Here is a 17,950-nt window from a genome sequence, read left to right as displayed (position 1 = left end):
AATCAAAGATGCTCCGCAAGCATGCTGGAACTGCTTCTTTTTCTGATTGAAAGTGACCAGCGCCACCTACATATAGAATACCAGACACATCCGTAAAATTTAATAAAGGAATTCCGCCGTCTCCGAAAAAGTAGCCAAAAACTCACCATGAAAGGGTACTTATTCTTCGGGGTTATGGTGCTGGCTACCATCCGAAAGACACCACCTGGAAATTGGTCAGCGGTTTGACGCTTCCGGCGGCCTGTAAGACATTGATAGTCGTCTGCAACCGTCACGTCGGTAAGATCCTTAGAAAAGGATTTACTACTCGTCACGGGATTCCTACTCGGTGTGGGGATAACGGGTTTAACCTTGTTGGGAACATCCTTAATCCTAGGAGGTACGACCACAGGAGCAACTGAAGCAATTGGTGGGACCGTTTTGTCTACGGGTGCGACGGGCAAGTCGTTGGATTGAACGCGGAAGCCTCGGTGATCGGCCACGTACGAAGTGGCGACCAATTTGCCATTTGGGTTGAAGTAACTCCATGAGCCGACCAGCATGTTACCCGCAGCGTCAACATAATTGATTGCGGCCTGTCCAGGGTAGGCGTAACCGAAACTGGCCCTACCCAACTCGTCCTGGGCGTGCCACATTTGCGTGTTGATTGGCCCTTGTTGGTATACGGGAAGATTGAAGGGTAGCATGGGATTAAATCCGGGGTAGCTAGGGTACTGAGCCAGAGTGTTGGCCACAGCCAACAACACCAACATGCAAACAATCTGACAACACGATAAATGTCAAACAACATCAAAACGAGAATGTACACAACAATATTAATTCAATTGAATGACAAACTTACCAGATACTTCATTTCGCCACGTTCTCCAATAAGAACTAGATAAAGAGTATGTTTTTAGCTGGATTTGTGGATCCCCTTTTATACTCAAACGCGTTGATTGTATGACCAAAAATTAAATGTCACTTTAGTTTTTTGAAGGGTAAACTACTGCAACCGCACCCAATTCGTTATGAAATCTATTTAAACAGTCTGCACCATGCGTAGATGCGGAAAGGTTGAGAATTTTTACATGTCGTCAATTGCCAATAAAAAATAAAATCAAGAACAAACAGAAAAGGGGAATTCCCTGAACAATCTGGTTACGGTCCACACTCCAAACCCGTGGTAGAATTTGTTATGTTGTATCAGACACGGTGCAAATGGAGAGAAAGGGTTTGTCTTATTTTATTTACCGCATCAAGGAGCTGGGTTTTATTATTAGATTTGTTTTCGTTGTTGCCATGGATGTCTTTACTTCCACTTTGTTTGTTTTCTTGTATTTGGGTGTTCCATCATAAAACCTGAATTGAGTCGTTACCAGGTTAGTGCGGTGACTATGAATACGTGACGTACTAAATACATCATGCGGCCATGATCTTGAAAGGAGAGATGATGAAAAATCAATGTAAAGAGTCGCCTGGAGATATTTAGTTTGTTGAGAACCACACCCTCTGATATCCAGAACCTTCATCTCAAGGACGTCATTTGTTAATATTCATACAATGCCAGGTTTTTATATAGACAACCCTTCGACAAGTTTTTTTTTTTTTAACTCATTATTATTCTTCGATTTGTTTATTGTAACACCAATTAGGAAGCGCAACTTTGATTTCTTGCCAATTTTATTGTGTATAGGACGTAAGGATACAAAATGAGCACAGATTTGAAGCCATAACATAGGCTACGAGAAAATAATCAGGCACGCCATCATCGAATCAAATTCCCTTTTTTTATTGCCACGGATTCACCTTATTATCGATCCAGGTTCAGAATGACGTCAATGTGGTGTAAACACTCGGCTCATTCCTTCCAGAGCATCCTGTCGTATTATTGTTATAGAGAAATCAGTTTTAACTCGCGTAACCGAAAAGAATGAACAAAAAATTCCTTGATAAGAAATGATCTCGTACCACTTCCGTGAATCAGAATGCCAAATTGAACCCAGGGGCAGTCTTGGGTTTCTAAGAATGATCGCAGGATCAACGGTCCGCCGTCGTAATTCTACAGATGACGCACCCCAACAAAGATGGATTCAAAAGTCAAACAGGCTATATAACCAGTTGATTATCGTCAAACTAAATATATAGCTCTATACCTGACAAAATTCTCGAGTCGCAATGGCGCACATCATATGGTCGGCTAATTCATCTTTTCTGCGCATGTGAGTCTCAGTACACCATTCGTTGCCGGCCATCTCAGCGGTCGTTTGGCGGAGGACATCCTAGTTTCTTTAACCTTCCTTGGCGTTTCCCCATCCCAAAGTCAGCGCGTAGCCGGAATAGCCGCCTTGGTGGCACGCTTTCGGCACGCAGACGGTCGAAACTTTGTTGGTGAATTCGACGGGCGATTGGAGCGTCACTATGGCGATGTCGTTGAACTGAATCAGAAATCAACGCAAATAACAACCGTCATCACAAAGCAGATGACAGTCAAATCTGATGGGTTTATTATTACCCACCTTTGTGTTTTGGTCGTATATTTTTCGTGAATGTGGACCTCATTGATTCTCATCGTGAGTGTGGCATCGTCGGCCGTTTCGTTCAAAAAGTGCATGCCCAGTTTGACGAAGAACTGGTCAAAATCTGGAATCCTATTCGAAAACATAACGTTGACTTCAAATTCGAATGCTTCAGCATTCGAATTTAGCAGGGTTTTATTTTTGACATACGTGTCGTTTTGAATGACGCAATGGGCAGCGGTTAGGATTTTAGACTGACACTCCCGTATCAATTTCAATACTAGTTCCAAAGTTCGTTGCATCAGGCTCTATTTCTTCATCAGCTTGTCTTTTCGAACGGAGTGGAAAGTTAACGATGCAGTTGTCGTCGTCCGTTGGAGAAGAGGCAGCCTTGGCAGGATTCAGGCCGGTCGCAACTGGATCTACTGCCAAATCGGCCACAGAAGAGGCTGCTGGCAAGACATTCGAGGAGACGCGGAATCCTCGTTTATCGGCGGTGTAGGAGACGTTGACCACTTTTCCTTCTGGATTGACATAAGCCCAAGAACCGGCCATGTTACCAGCAGAATCAAGAACGTTGCTGGCAGCCTGGCCCGGGTATGAATAGCCGAAACTGGCCTGGCCAATTTCGTCCTTTGTGTTCCACTGTCGACTGGGCAACGAAGGTGAAGAAATATCGGGTAGAATGGCTGGATAATTAACATTTCTGGCTTTAGTGCAGGCCACAGTCGAACCAACCAAAATGCATGTAATCTAAAAAGCCACAAAATTGAAAAATCAGTTTAAGTTTAAGAGAATTAATTTACTTATTACAGTTATACTCACAGTGCTCTTCATGGTGTCCAGTTCGTCAGTGCGAGTCTGGAGAAGTACACAGCGGCGTAAAGTGGCTGAAAATTCACACTGCGAATATTGATTATAATTGACAAGGTGCTTAAAATAAAAATGGGTGCTTAAAAAACTGGGTGCTTATCGTATTTTGCATGCTTAAAATAAAAGTACTTTCAAAAAATTACAACCTTCGGCTTATGATTCTCCCCATAATCCCCTTTCAAGGGCAGGGGTAGAGCGCCCGTTTTTCTTCTATTCAAGTGTGGGTGAAGCCACCCACTCACCCCCAACCCAAGGTCATATTCTGTGTTAAGATTTGCGAAGAAAAAATGTACTTTGTGAGTTTCTTCTAAGTTCAGTCTGTAACTGGATTTGAACCCAACACTCAATTGCTTGAGATCCGTAGATACGAACGCTGACAACTGAGCTAAGAGACACTACGTTTTAATCATATATTAAGACGATGTAAATAACGTGGGACATTCGTTAAAAGGGACTTAGAATTTTTCATGAACCTCATGTTAGTTAAACACGTGCTAACAGATTTCACAAGAACAGTCAGTATAGGGATTTGACAGAATATGAATTTTACAGATATGAATTGCGGCTATTTATAAACTGCGACAATTTATAAAGTGCGACTTTTATGAATTTTGAAATTCAGCTAGCACGCTTGTGAAATCCCTAGAATTAGACCCAGTATTCCCCGTAAAAAATTGATTCACTTGCCGTTTATTATGACGGACAAGTGTTATGATAGTTGATTGTAATCAGTACCCCCCGTGTTTCACCCACTGATTGTGCAAACTCGGTAGTGAGTGCCGGGGAGGGGGGAACAAAATAGGGGATTATAGACGGTCGGCAAATAACAAAAAGAGTTAGAGGTGGTATCCAAGATACCAACCTTGAAACTAAATTTTTTATAGCCAGTTTTCAGGGAATTACCTTTAATGACGGGGTCGTTGATTTCCTTCGCTTTCCTTCCCTAAGAACTTGGCTCATCAGGGGAATGGCATCATAGTGAAATTTCATCAGGGTGCTTAAAAATTGAAATTCCCTTTCTAAATTAAGCACCCTACAGAAAATAAGCATAGACTGTTGAAAAAAAGTATTCAGAGGGTGCTGAAAATTAAAAGTGCATGCTTAAACGAAAAACAGGGTGCTTATTTCCATAGTAGGGGAGAGTTGTACTAGTTGACGCGGTTTTTGGTTTTTTGGCCACCATACTTTTAAAAATAAACTTTCGAAACTCCCGATTATCTTAAAAGAAAGAGGGGAGAATGAGCTATATGCCTCGAATTTTTAATTTAAAGAAACTCCCCTTTATTAGGTCAAAAAGTAAAGTTGAAAACATAAAAATTAAAAGACGAGATGCCCCGTTGAAGGGGCACTTCGCTCCATGTATGGGGGCATAAAAGCCCATGTTATTCTTATGGACTAACAGTCGAAGGGACGGTACATCAATTAAACGTATAAATAAAGAAATAAAGTTTAGATTCAAAGGTATATTCTTGGTGGAAATGATAACGATACATAAGTTATTTAAAAATCACAAATTAAAATGGCCACGACATGAAGATCATTAAAATAACTAAGAACATTGGCCGTGATGTGGTTCTCTGGAACGGGAGTTTGGTCTTTTTGGACTGGAACGGGAGTTTGGCCTTCTTGGACGATGTTATCGTTGGATGCTGGGATTCCTATGAAGATGGGACTGGTGATGAATTAAAAGGACGATCCGTGACGAAAGATGGAGCAAAGTCGACCGATCTTTCTGACATATCCAGCCAGATTATTGGCGGATCCAACAGAAACAAGAGGGGCACCATTGAGGAAATATTCCTTAAAATGAACTCTGAAATAAAGAGACAAATTTGTTAGCAAAAGACGACATTTCAGTTGAAAAGAATGTTACCGTGGAAAGACAAAATATGGTGGAATAGACTTCCCTGTGGCAGATACTGTAAGGCAGACTGTAACCAGTGTGCATCTCTCACCTGAAGTTCAACCTCAACATTGTCAAAGAAGGAATCAACGTAATGCTTGTTGAAGCTGGTAGCTCTGCTTAGAGATGTTGCTTGTGGTTTTCTGATTGAAAGGTCTTGACGTGTTCTCATGAAACCAGAGAGCCAGTCTCTTCCAGCTTCCTTCTTGACCGACCAAGAAAGAGGGACAATACATTTTTCTTGGGTAGCGTACTGATAAGCCAATCTTCTCATGTCTGTGGTAGTGATTCCATGATAAATGTCACTGGCCCTTTTGACGTAACTGCTAAGATTGCTTTCTTGTTCGCTGCTGAAAACCTAGAGCGAACAAGAAAGAGTTAACATTGCAACACATACACAGAAAAATTATAAGTGGATTTACCTTACGAGGTTTTTGGTAACCCCCAATGATTGTAGTTGCTTCAACTTCATCTTGAATTCCATTAGCCAAGAAATTTTTGACATATTTCAGTAGAGATCTTTTTGGGATGGAGGTTTCTTTGGAAAAATCAGATACTTTTTGTTTCTCAGCAACAACTTTCTTGACAGCTTTCAAAATGTAACCATCTGGATACATACAACGTTCAGTTTTTCTAATATAATGCTTAAACATCTTACATTTAACCAAAATTGACAGATTTTGTTGACTCACCATTTTGACGTTAGACGACAGAGATGTTGTAGCGCAAACTGCCCCAACGTTGCCAGGCCAGTTTGCCTCAAGAATGGGTGTCGTTAATCAATTTGATTTTTCAGTAACTCCTCTAAGGAGAAATAATCAACTAAAATATGGGATTGAAAGAGGAAAGAATTTCCTTTAAGAATATTATTTGTTGAAAGTTTTATTCTATTTCTGAAACCCGTAAATTGAAAAAATCTGTCAAAGCTGATGACACGATTTTAAGGCGCCAAAATTATTGTTTCATTTATTACTAAACCCTTCGGACTTTTTTAATGATTTTTTTTTTAAAGGATGGAGATTCTCGGGTTGTATAAGCATGAATTTTTCCGACACTTAGATTTCATTAAAACATGTCTCAATATCGATAGTGCCAACATACACACTACCCTAACTGCCCCGTTCTCCCCTACTTTCAATTATTAAGCATGGACATTGCGTTATCAGCACCCAAACAAGGTGTAACTAAATTTTCAGTATACTAATAAAAGTACTTCGCGTTTTAAGTATGCACAGGGTTCTGAAAAACTGAATTTTAAGTACTATCGCGCCGCTGTGTAATCGTCAGGTTGGGCTGTCATCTAACAATCTTATACCCATCAGCTGAAGAACAAATTGGTCATCAACGGAGTTTGTGTTTCCCCCCCTTTTTACTTTTCATTCTGACCACACCTAAAAACTTGTAGAGGAAAGAGAAATGAAGGTTAAATCGAATTCAGCAACAAGTACAGGATAGCAAAGAAACCAGTTTAATAACTTTCCCTACGATAAGAATGGGATGTGCAATGCTGTACAAAAACTCCATGCAAAACGGGAAGCAAGAAATCTAATATTTGAAGTTCTTGGCAAAGTTCCACATAAAAGGCAGAAATTGTTAAGAAGACTATTACAAGTTTTTCTCCTGTTAGAATATCTTCACAACATGAGGAAATGGCGGGGACTTCTTTCATTCGAAATTTTTATCTTTAACAACCCGGTAAAACTATTTACGGCCACTATCATGACATAAACCAAGGATGTAATAGTCTCATGCCCTTTTTTTGCGAACGTTGTTGAAACAGTAAAAAAAAAAAAAAAAAACAAGACTAAGAGAATGAGCAAATGTGATAACGGCATGATTAAAACCGGTCCAATTAATCGGTTATTACTCACATACCCAATGCACTTGCTGAATAATTGAACTTGAAAAATCTAAGACCACCACAAAAATACAAGTAACATAAAATACATCCCAAAACTGGGACTGCTGACAATGACAGCCCCGATATGTGCAAGTTAAATTTGTGTGTTGTTTTAGATGATGGCTGAAACCTCAAATCTCAATCTCAATAGAGGCAGAGGGATAAAATCAGCTTATGCTGTAAACAGCGAAGTAAATGGACAGTGCCATAAATGAATTAAACCACATGATGAGTGTTGGACAAGATCAACGACCAAGAAAGAAAAATGAAATTAGCTTACAATGCAGTCTGACGTATTTTATACTAACAAAAAAGTAGTAAATGGACTGTGCTAATTAAATCATACACCAAATCATGAATGATAATTGCTGGTCAGCAAGATTCCTCAAATATAAATAGGCCTACAGTTTAACCATATTGGATATGTTCCCACAAAGATACTTTTGTTCCTGAAATTAATAAATATTTAACTTCTAATAAACTGTTTGTGATGTATCCTATTTCCTATATTCAACACTTTGACACTTTGACACGATCAATGAGAGAATGGTTTTTTTTCGTGCAACTGCATTAGGCCGAGCCATTATTATAGTCTGGGAGCTGGGCGACAAAAAAATGACAATTTATTAGCAAAAGGTTTGAGGTTAAAATGTGGTTAAGGGGGGTATGACACACACGAAAAGCCACGTCTGTCGACTGGCGGCCGGGGCGTTCAAGCGTGACGCGATCCCGAAGTCGGCGGGAACAGTAAAAAAATCACTTTTGTTTAGAAAATCTGAAATATATCTTAAAAAATAGAGGAATATCAACTTTATTTAATTTCCGACAGACAGACGTCATAATCTGGGGCCTTGGGGCCATCAGACGTCGGTGTGTAAGAAATTTCACAAAATTTCAGTATATTGTGAAAATGGCAACGCTGCATCTTAAGCGCATAATTTAAAATAGAGAGATTTGGGGAGGATATGTGAGTTTTTAACTAAGTAAATGCGAACAGAAAATGCAGTAAACTGTTTTTTAAATAAAATTATGCATTTATTTTGTTTAACCGATAATTTTTTGATTATTTGGTTAGTTTTATTGGCAGCTAAATTTTTGACGGTTCAAATTTCTTCCATATGTAACCCGCTTTTGCACTGCTCCTCTTTCATGAAAGTATACCGAACGTCACGGGAAACCCTTGACTAACAGACGTTATGGTTTTTCCCCTGTATTAGCATGGGTTGTTCCCCGCTTATGTGTATGCGCTCTGATGATATCGGAAACAAACGCCAATCGGAGCTATCGACCAATACTCGTTATTCTTCTTCTTCCTTTTTGACGATATTTTTTAAGTATATTACTTATTTATACTATACATATAGGCCTGCTTGTGTTTAGTTTCCCCGTGCTGTTGAAGAGAGACGGGACTCTCTCTGGTTGTCCCACGGCCAAGCACTCGCCCATCCGCATCGAATAAATCTATTGCAGCTGGAGTTGGCGTCTACCAATTTGTCCCGATCGACGACGACGGCCAACGATGTCAACCGTTTGTTTTCTTATTCTCGCTATATAGACGCAACAGAGAGAGTCTTATATACATATTATATAGCAACGCAGGGCTATAATAGATTACTTCCTAATAATATACCTAAACTTCTTACGTCTTAATGACTCACTCCCTCCATTTCGAGAGAGATTCGTCGTTCCGCCCGAAGTTTTTCTTTTCTTTTTTCTTTCCCGTTAGAGAACATAAGACGGCATCAGGCCTAAATACCTATTAACCTATATTGAATCGAAAATGTCCAAGAGATTCTTTTTTCTTTTGATTTTTTTATTTGGATGCATCCCGGATGCATCAATCCAATCGCCAAACGTTTTCTCTTTTTTTATTCTTTCGAGATTTTGCATGTGTGGCTTCTCATATCTTTTTACCGCGGCTGATTGTGTCCATCACTACACTACGCATAGCAGCAGTCGTCTGTGCGTGAAAGAAGGGCCTGCCACAAGGTCGTGATTGCAATCACGACCGTATGCATGCATACGGAGCTAACCCCCTATGGCTTTTCGGAGTCAGGGTTGTGGTCCTGGCAGGTTGCGCTGTGTGCCACCAATCGCCACCCAAAAAATAAAAATAAATATATTTCTATAGTCGGGCAAAAATGCTCCGAGGGCTCGTGACCAACCAAAAACACACAGGACCGGGCCAGCAACAGCGTGTGAGCCCTTAAAAAATTAAGGCCGGACACACAACCAGCACATCTCTATATAATAGTTGTAAATATGCCCAGCTCAATATCTCTCGGAGGTGACAGACTCGTTTTTTCTCCGGAATCGAAAATTGGGCCGGATCCTCGATGGATCGCGTTATCAAATTTCTTATTTTTCTTCTATAGAACATCACGTCAAGCTGACGGCAGTCAAACTGCCCTATTTTACTTATTTATTCATGAATCTTTCTCGCCAGTTTATTTTTTACTGAACCAAATGATAACAGAAAAGGCTGATGCGCTCGTGACGGTGTGACCAGCGCATCAACAGGTTGTTGCGATATAGTGGCACATCAATCTCTCTCCGCTCATTTATCATGTCTATTATAGCCCTGCGTTGCTATATAATATGTATATAAGACTCTCTCTGTTGCGTCTATATAGCGAGAATAAGAAAACAAACGGTTGACATCGTTGGCCGTCGTCGTCGATCGGGACAAATTGGTAGACGCCAACTCCAGCTGCAATAGATTTATTCGATGCGGATGGGCGAGTGCTTGGCCGTGGGACAACCAGAGAGAGTCCCGTCTCTCTTCAACAGCACGGGGAAACTAAACACAAGCAGGCCTATATGTATAGTATAAATAAGTAATATACTTAAAAAATATCGTCAAAAAGGAAGAAGAAGAATAACGAGTATTGGTCGATAGCTCCGATTGGCGTTTGTTTCCGATATCATCAGAGCGCATACACATAAGCGGGGAACAACCCATGCTAATACAGGGGAAAAACCATAACGTCTGTTAGTCAAGGGTTTCCCGTGACGTTCGGTATACTTTCATGAAAGAGGAGCAGTGCAAAAGCGGGTTACATATGGAAGAAATTTGAACCGTCAAAAATTTAGCTGCCAATAAAACTAACCAAATAATCAAAAAATTATCGGTTAAACAAAATAAATGCATAATTTTATTTAAAAAACAGTTTACTGCATTTTCTGTTCGCATTTACTTAGTTAAAAACTCACATATCCTCCCCAAATCTCTCTATTTTAAATTATGCGCTTAAGATGCAGCGTTGCCATTTTCACAATATACTGAAATTTTGTGAAATTTCTTACACACCGACGTCTGATGGCCCCAAGGCCCCAGATTATGACGTCTGTCTGTCGGAAATTAAATAAAGTTGATATTCCTCTATTTTTTAAGATATATTTCAGATTTTCTAAACAAAAGTGATTTTTTTACTGTTCCCGCCGACTTCGGGATCGCGTCACGCTTGAACGCCCCGGCCGCCAGTCGACAGACGTGGCTTTTCGTGTGTGTCATACCCCCCTTAACCACATTTTAACCTCAAACCTTTTGCTAATAAATTGTCATTTTTTTGTCGCCCAGCTCCCAGACTATTATGGCCATTTTCACTTGTCGACACGAGGTCCAAAACGAGGAAGAGTCTGATTAAGGCGGACATATTGGATTTTACCCAGCTTTTATAAATTACGTTGCATTCAAGTTGCATTGCGTTTATTGCTGACAGAAACGCAAAATTTCTTAAATTACCTTAAAATAATAGATAAAAACAACCTGGAATCTTGATAAATTTAATAGAGTTCTAAGTGTTCATTTGTCAATTTGTTGGTAACTAGTTAGGTTTTCTTGTAATATTAATATTTAAATTGCTAGACCCAATTTCCTTTTAACATATGCGCAAAAAAAACAGATTTGAACTGTTCTCAGTATATCAGACGCTAAGGGATACGAAACAAAATTTAAAAATGGGATTCAATGTATTGCTCTTTGTCCATCACTGAATAGTTAGTAAAAATTACATGAAGAACGTGCAAATTCCATCAGGCACTCGCATTAAAGGAAACCGAAAAGGAAGTCAATTTTTGTTAGGGTTGGAATTCTTGAAAAACTCAAAAGAATTGCTCCACGACTGTTGCTTGAACACACGACAATACATTGCATTAGTGCCGCAATTCAATGGAAAGTCGACATCAACAGTCGCGTCCGGATTTCAAGTGTCGATTGTTCCTTTTCTCAGTCAATTAACTGAAGTAAGTCAAGATTCCTCTGGATCCAAGGAACGAAGGATGTTACTTTCATGTAAACACCGGGTACTCCTTTCCTTGCACAACCTAAAACACAGCGTGAAAACGAGTATAGGATTAGCATAAATTTAAAAAAAAACTCAAAGAATCTCATGTATACCATTTCCGTAACTCACGACTCCAACCTGAACGAATCGGCAATTGAGGCCGTCGCTTCCGTGATCGGTGACCAGTGGGCCGCCGCTGTCTCCCTGTAAAAACGGCCAAAACTCTGTTTAATCTCTGTTTGTATAGAAAACAACAAATTGCAGGAAAACGTCACTCACTTGGCAAGTGTCTTGTCCCTCCTTGTAGGTGCAGAACATGTGGTCCGTCAGATCATCATAATGTTTGCTACATTTTGCTTTCGAAATGACGTTGAACGAAGCGCTTCGAAGGTAGTCGGATACGGTGCCATTTTCCTTGGTGAGACCCCATCCCATTGCCGTCACACTCCTGCCGGTGAACTTGACGTCCATGCACTTTTGTGGCAAGCAAACCGGCGAGATGGTCTCGGTGAATTCCACGGGCGATTCCAGCGTGAGAATGGCCATGTCGTTTGCCTACAATCAAGAACAAAGTTAATATTACGTTACATGACTGACGCTGTAATCTGAAATTGCTGAGACTCACCTTTGAAAAAGGATCGTAGTTTTCGTGAATTTTGTAGCCGACGATTTTCCTAATAGTTTTGGCATCGGTGTATTCGGCGGTGCGGAAGTGCATGCCAATATGAGCATAGTAATTGTCGGGATCATATCTATACACAAATAAAATGCGGATGAAAACGTAAAATATGATCCAGCATATCTTTTTGATGGGGCTAAATGAGGAGGACTTACATGTTTGTTTCGTTCTTGGTTATGCAGTGAGCCGCAGTCAGGAGTTTGGTTGAAGTAATCAAAGAGGCTCCACAAGCGTGCGCGGACTTTGTAAGATCGTCATCGTACGTGACCAGGGCGACCTATTTTTTAATTACGATGGTATATACCAGACGCATCCGTCAAAATTAAAATAAAATTGAAATGTGCAAGTTTTCAAACTAATAGCGAAAAACTCACCATGAACGGGTACTCATTCTTGCGGGATTCTTTGCTGGCCACCATATACGAAACTTGGTTGGTTTGACGCTTCCGACGGGCTTGAAGACACTGCCAATCGTCGGCAATGATCACAGCGGCAGGATCCTTCATAGTCACGGGATCGGGTGTCTTAATCGGAGTGGTGATGGCCGGTTTAATCTCACTGGTAACGTCCTTAATCGTAGGAGGGGCAACTACTGGAGCAACTGGAACAGCTGGAACAACTGGTGGGACCCAATTGTCTACGGGAGCGACGGGCAAGTCGTTGGATTGAACGCGGAAGCCTCGGTGATCGGCGACGTACGAAGTGGCGACCAATTTGCCATTTGGGTTTACGTAACTCCATGAGCCGACCATATTACCGGCAGCGTCACGGTAATTGGTGGCAGCCTGGCCAGGGTAGGCGTAACCGAAACTAGCCCTACCCAGCTCGTCCTGGGCGTGCCACATTTGCGTGTTGACTGGCCATTGGCGGGAAACGGGAGGATTGAAGGGTAGCATGGGGTTCAGCATGGGGCCTAGACCCGGGTAGATCATGTATTGGGCCAGGGAATTGGCCACAGCCAATAACACCAACATGCAAACAATCTGACGATAGCAAATTTCAAATCAAGACAATATAATGTTTAATAAAACAATTGCAAAAATTAAATGCAAACTTACCGGGCACTTCATTTTCGTTTCGTTCCTATTTGCTGGGAAGCTGGATGAAGAACATGTCTTTAGCTGGATTTGTGGATCCCCTTTTATACTCAATCGTCGGGCGACGATCAAACGGATAGGTTGTGTTGTATAATACCTTTTGAAGGGCAGATTATGTTCTTGACCGCACCCAGTTAATAAGTCTATACAGCAGTCTACAGAATTCAAGGGTACGGGAGGGGGTGGTTATTCATATCTGTCGTCTACTGCTGGCCTTCTGCTGAAATTTAATCAAACAAGCAAAAATGGCTGGAACAAGCCGAAAAGGGGAATACCCTGGACCGCCCTGGACAAACGGGTTGGTGGTCCACACCCTTTTTTGATCAGTCTTGATTCCATCAGGTACGATGGCAATAGCCCATGGAAACAAAGAGCGTTTGAATTTTCCCGCATCTGGTTCAAGTCGATAATAAAGACATCGGATGTTTGTTGTACAATCCATTTTTTGTTTTAATTCAATTCCCATTTTGCATAGATTTATTGGGATGTTTCCAGAAATTGCCAAGGTCTTTCACGAACGATTGTCTTCCATATGTTTTGTTTTCTTTTGTTGGCTGCATCAAACCTGAATTAAGTTGTTTTCACATTAGTGCGGTGACGACTCTCGATTTTTGCCAGACACGCGGCCTTGATCGTGAACGAAAGATTAATTGATGCATCTCAAATGTCGTGCGTGGACTAAGAAATCAGCAAAGCCAAACAGTTGCCTCAAGATATTTTATCCCGTGAAATTGAGAAAATAACCACGCCCTGACAAACTCCCACCCTTCATCGCAAGGGTAATATATTTCAGTTTATAAATAGTCTTGCAAATACCTAAACTGTTTGAGAAAGAGTTTTCAGTTTTGTTGTATACCAACAAATGAGCTGATTAATTATCTCTCTTTTTTTCTAATATAAAAGAATTTTTGAAAGATCTTTGAAATATGAAAATATAAGTAGTAGCTGAATTTTGGGCAAATTAATTGTATTCTGTTGCAAACCAAAATGAACAAGTTTTTCGCAAGTTTTTTCTTCAGCCATCCAACTAATAAAAAACATAAAAAAACACACGACATAATTTTTCCAATTTCCGTTTTTTACTACGGATTCACCTTATCATCGATCCAGGTCCAGAATGACGTCAATCTGGTGTAAACATCCGGCTCACGGTTTCCATAGCATCCTGTTGTATCATGGAAAAGAAATTCGAATGACGTTTCCAAAATATTTAAGCGAGCCGCCCAATTTAATCTGAGTATTACCACTTGTGGAACTAATGATGCCAAATTGCAGCCAGGGACACTCTTCATTTCTGCTAACGGGCCTTTGTAGAATCATCGGACCACCATCGTAATTCTAGCACGGCCCAACAAAGAATTATGAATTATGTAAATTTAAATAAAAATAAACGAGCTGATTATTATTATCGCCGAAAGTATATTTATTATTTACCTGACAAAGTTCATCAGCCGGAAGGGCGCAAATCATTTGGTCGGCTAATTGAATTTGCCTGCTGCCAGTGTTGATTCTTTCAATACAAGACTCTTGGCTCATAAACTCGGTGGTCGTGTGGCGGAGGACATCCGAGTTTCTTTCACCTTCCTTGGCGTTTCCCCATCCAAGGGCCCGGGCGTAGCCGTTGGTATGAGCGCCTTGATGGCACTTTTGCGGCAGGCAGACGGTCGAAATTTTGTCGGTGAATTTCACGGGCGAGTCGAGCGTCACAATGGCGATGTCGTTGATCTGTATCAAAAATCAACATCTCCATCAGAAATCATTATTACAAATAGTGTGATTGAATAGTGTTTCTACCTTCGTTAGTTGGTCGTAGTTTTCGTGAATGTCTATCATGATTGATTCGGCTTGTGACTTCGGCATCGTCCGCTGTTTCGTTCAAAAAGTGCACGCCCAGTTTGACCAGCAATTTGTCAAACGCTGGAATTCTGTGTACACAATTATTAGAGGTGAATACTAGACAGAAATTTCGATTCAAATTTTAATTTTGCATTTTGACTTACGTTTCGTTTTGAATGACGCAATGGGCAGCGGTCAGGATTTTAGTGGCGCTAATCAACGATCCACCGCAGGCCAACTTGTATCGCCGTGACGCCTCGTCGTATTTCAGCAACGCTGCCTGTAAGAATATGCAACGAATGTAAATCTGCTTTGTCGTACGCGTTCTCAATAAATTAAGTTATCCATCACTTACCATGAAAGGGTATTGGTTCCGGCCCGTTTCTTCCGTATACTTGTTGTTTGAATAATTAAATTCTTCAAGTTTACTGGCAATAGGATTTCTATTTCCTAAGTTCGTTTCATCACCAGTTTGCCTTTTCGAGCGGGCTGGACGGTTGCCAATGCAATCACCGTCATTGACAATGGAATCAACTGGAACGGAGGCAGCCTTGGTAGGATTGCGGCCGGTCACAACTGGTTCTACTGCCAAATCGGCCACAGGAGCGGCTGCTGCTGGCAAAACATTGGAGGAGACGCGGAAACCTCGTTCATCGGCGGTGTAGGAGACGTTGACCAATTTCCCTTCTGGGTTGACATAAGCCCAAGAACCGGCCATGTTACCAGCAGAATCACGAACGTTACTGGCAGCCTGATGGCCGGGGTAGGAATAGCCGAAACTGGCCTGGCCAATTTCGTCCTGTGTGTTCCACTGTCCACTGGGAAACGAAGGTGACGAAATATCGGGTTGACTGGCTGGATTAATAACATTTCTAGCTCGAGTGCAGGCCACAGCCAATAAAACCAAAATACATGTAATCTAAAAAGCCACAAAATTGAAAAATCAGTTTAAGTTTAAGAGAATTAATTTACTTATTACAATTATACTCACAGTGCTCTTCATGGTGTCCAGTTCGTCAGTGCGAGTCTGGAGAGGAAGTCGTCAGGTTGGGTTGTCATTCGGCCACTTTATAGCCATCCGTTGGACGACAGAATGGCCAATTGGCCATCAACGGTATCAGCGTTTCCCCCTTTTTTTGCCTTTGATTCTGACCACACCTAGAAATGGCCAGTAAGACAGGAAAAAGATATGAAGTTTAAAATCAAATTCAGCAACAAAAACAGGTTAGCAACGAAACCAGTTTAATAACTTTCCTTTCATGCAATATTAGTGGGATGTTCCATGGTACATTCAACCGCATCCAACTCCATGCGAAATCGGGAACCAAGAGATATCCATTTAAATTTCCTGGTGAAGTTCCACATAAATTGCAGGAACGGTTAAGAAGACTATTACTATAATAACATTGAGGAAATAGCGGCGACTCCATTGATTTGAAAATTTACTTGTTAAACAAACCGGTAAAACTAGCTACTACGTACGGCCACTAAATATCATGACCTAACGACTAACCCAAAGATATAATAGCCTCGCCTCTCAAGGTAGACTACAAATATAGAAAATGTTAACAGCATGATTAATCATGTGCAATTTAAATCGGTTAAATTATTAAATTACATACCAAATGGATAAAACTGAGACTGCTGACAATGATGACAGCCGATATGTGCAAGTTAAATTTGCTTGTTGTTTTCTATGATGGCCAAAACCTCAAACCTGCACAAAAGAGAAAGATGGATAAAATAAGCTTACACAAATAAATTAACATCCAGTGCTGTAAGTGGATTATATAGGCCTATACTTGATGATGAGCGCTGGCCAAGAGTAACACTCCAGAAAGAGATTTAACTTAGTTTACACAGTAATTTAGCTTGTACTAAAGAAAAAGTAAATTTGCAGTGTAATAAATTCCACACCAAATCGTGGTGACTTCTGGTTTTACTAATCACCAAGATTAGTAAATAAGATTCCCCTAATGTGGATACAGTTTACTTAGTTGGATAAACGTATTACCGCAATTATACTCCTTTAATATTCTTGTTCATTCTCGCGAGAGGATGAATATGCACTTCTCTTTCAGAATACAAAACAATTTATTTTCACTCAAAGAAATCAATCGGCACACAAGTTAAGGTACAAATAAACACTTTAACACGAGAGAAAACGGGGAGAGTAGCTTGAATCGTCGTCCACTAACGGGAGTCCTAAGCAGTCTGCCGAAGCAGTCTACACACCCTCTGGAAGTCGCCATTATTAGGCCTAAAGCTACTTGTCGTAGCGAGAGGGAGGGTGGGTAGGGGGGAGCTACTCAATCAATACGACACCTAGGGAAGGGAGGTCGAAACTCAATAATTGCAAATATCATTCAAGCTGAGCGAGCGGGAACAGCCGGCATCATTTCCGACATAACAATCGGAAATTAACAAATAAATTAAGCGATGCACAGCTTGGGAACGGTACAGCAATAGTGAACAGGTATAGAGTGGACCAATCAAAGGGAGAAAACGATGCGGTTCTTTGGCCAGAAGCGCGTCAGGAGGTCGCCAAAGGGGTTCGCGATGCGTGTTTGTCGACTGGGCGAACATGTTCTTGGTTGAAGAACATCCCTTTTTGATTCTGGCAATAACCATTGGTCCTTTTTGGAGACGTAACAGTGCTCCAACATCAAATTTTACCCAGAATTTTCTGGGTTTAGCCGGGCGTTGCGGATGAACAATGGCCGGCAATAAACAAGGATCCGACGTGGGAGGGCTCAAAGTGTTAAGCGCGACATCAATCGGAGAAGCCGGGGGCTGCGGATGAACCAGGGCCGGCGTTGAAATAGGGTCTGACGTGGAAGGGCCCAGAATTGTGGACACGACGTCAATCGGGAAAGTC

At 41.1% G+C, this 17,950-nt stretch overlaps 2 protein-coding genes and 1 long non-coding RNA gene across 5 annotated transcripts in view; all 3 read right to left on the bottom strand.

The window, feature by feature from the left end:
• Nucleotides 1–1,777: 1,777 nt before the first annotated feature.
• Nucleotides 1,778–16,181, bottom strand: LOC124328546. 2 transcript variants are annotated; one of them, XM_046787379.1, is made up of 7 exons: nucleotides 16,064–16,181; nucleotides 15,428–15,991; nucleotides 15,237–15,352; nucleotides 15,031–15,161; nucleotides 2,136–2,417; nucleotides 1,951–2,041; nucleotides 1,778–1,859 (listed from the first exon to the last, which is right to left on the bottom strand). In XM_046787379.1, the coding sequence occupies exons 1-5, from the start codon at nucleotides 16,073–16,075 to the stop codon at nucleotides 2,236–2,238; spliced, it is 1,005 nt and encodes a 334-aa protein (XP_046643335.1). In that variant the 5' UTR covers nucleotides 16,076–16,181; the 3' UTR covers nucleotides 1,778–1,859; nucleotides 1,951–2,041; nucleotides 2,136–2,235. The 2 variants fall into 2 exon arrangements, with proteins under 2 accessions (XP_046643335.1, XP_046643336.1); XM_046787380.1 differs by lacking the exons at nucleotides 1,778–1,859; nucleotides 1,951–2,041; nucleotides 2,136–2,417 and adding an exon at nucleotides 14,677–14,961 and having other exon boundaries at nucleotides 15,428–15,993; nucleotides 16,063–16,097.
• LOC124328630 lies at nucleotides 4,848–5,987 on the bottom strand. The gene is made up of 4 exons (XR_006916395.1): nucleotides 5,967–5,987; nucleotides 5,697–5,881; nucleotides 5,245–5,632; nucleotides 4,848–5,184 (listed from the first exon to the last, which is right to left on the bottom strand). It is a non-coding gene; the product is annotated as an uncharacterized LOC124328630 (long non-coding RNA).
• Nucleotides 11,128–17,950, bottom strand: part of LOC124328525 (transmembrane protease serine 9-like) — a 30,045-nt gene continuing 23,222 nt past the window's right edge. Inside the window, exons 1-7 of one of the 2 annotated variants that reach the window (XM_046787341.1) lie at nucleotides 13,198–13,297; nucleotides 12,514–13,122; nucleotides 12,295–12,416; nucleotides 12,086–12,212; nucleotides 11,740–12,015; nucleotides 11,574–11,664; nucleotides 11,128–11,500 (exon numbers count right to left, since the gene is read on the bottom strand). In XM_046787341.1, coding sequence (XP_046643297.1) covers nucleotides 11,403–11,500; nucleotides 11,574–11,664; nucleotides 11,740–12,015; nucleotides 12,086–12,212; nucleotides 12,295–12,416; nucleotides 12,514–13,122; nucleotides 13,198–13,209 — 1,335 coding nt within the window. In that variant the 5' untranslated portion in view covers nucleotides 13,210–13,297 and the 3' untranslated portion in view covers nucleotides 11,128–11,402. Of the gene's footprint in view, nucleotides 11,501–11,573; nucleotides 11,665–11,739; nucleotides 12,016–12,085; nucleotides 12,213–12,294; nucleotides 12,417–12,513; nucleotides 13,123–13,197; nucleotides 13,298–17,950 lie in introns of those variants that run through there. The other variant, XM_046787342.1, reaches the window with a different exon arrangement.

The sequence above is a fragment of the Daphnia pulicaria genome, chromosome 3, assembly GCF_021234035.1.
Source record: "Daphnia pulicaria isolate SC F1-1A chromosome 3, SC_F0-13Bv2, whole genome shotgun sequence".
In the NCBI taxonomy this organism is placed as follows: Eukaryota; Metazoa; Arthropoda; class Branchiopoda; order Diplostraca; family Daphniidae; genus Daphnia; species Daphnia pulicaria.
This window is presented reverse-complemented; position numbering and strand designations above follow the sequence as displayed.

What these genes read in the sequence shown, in the direction of transcription:
- LOC124328546 (XM_046787379.1), bottom strand. An exon ending in GGAACCAATACCCTTTCATG is followed by an intron (nt 15,353 to 15,427) that starts GTAAGTGATGGA and finishes ATATTCTTACAG; the next exon opens with GCAGCGTTGCTGAAATACGA. An exon ending in ACTACGACCAACTAACGAAG is followed by an intron (nt 2,418 to 15,030) that starts GTAGAAACACTA and finishes TTTCTGATTCAG; the next exon opens with TTCAACGACATCGCCATAGT.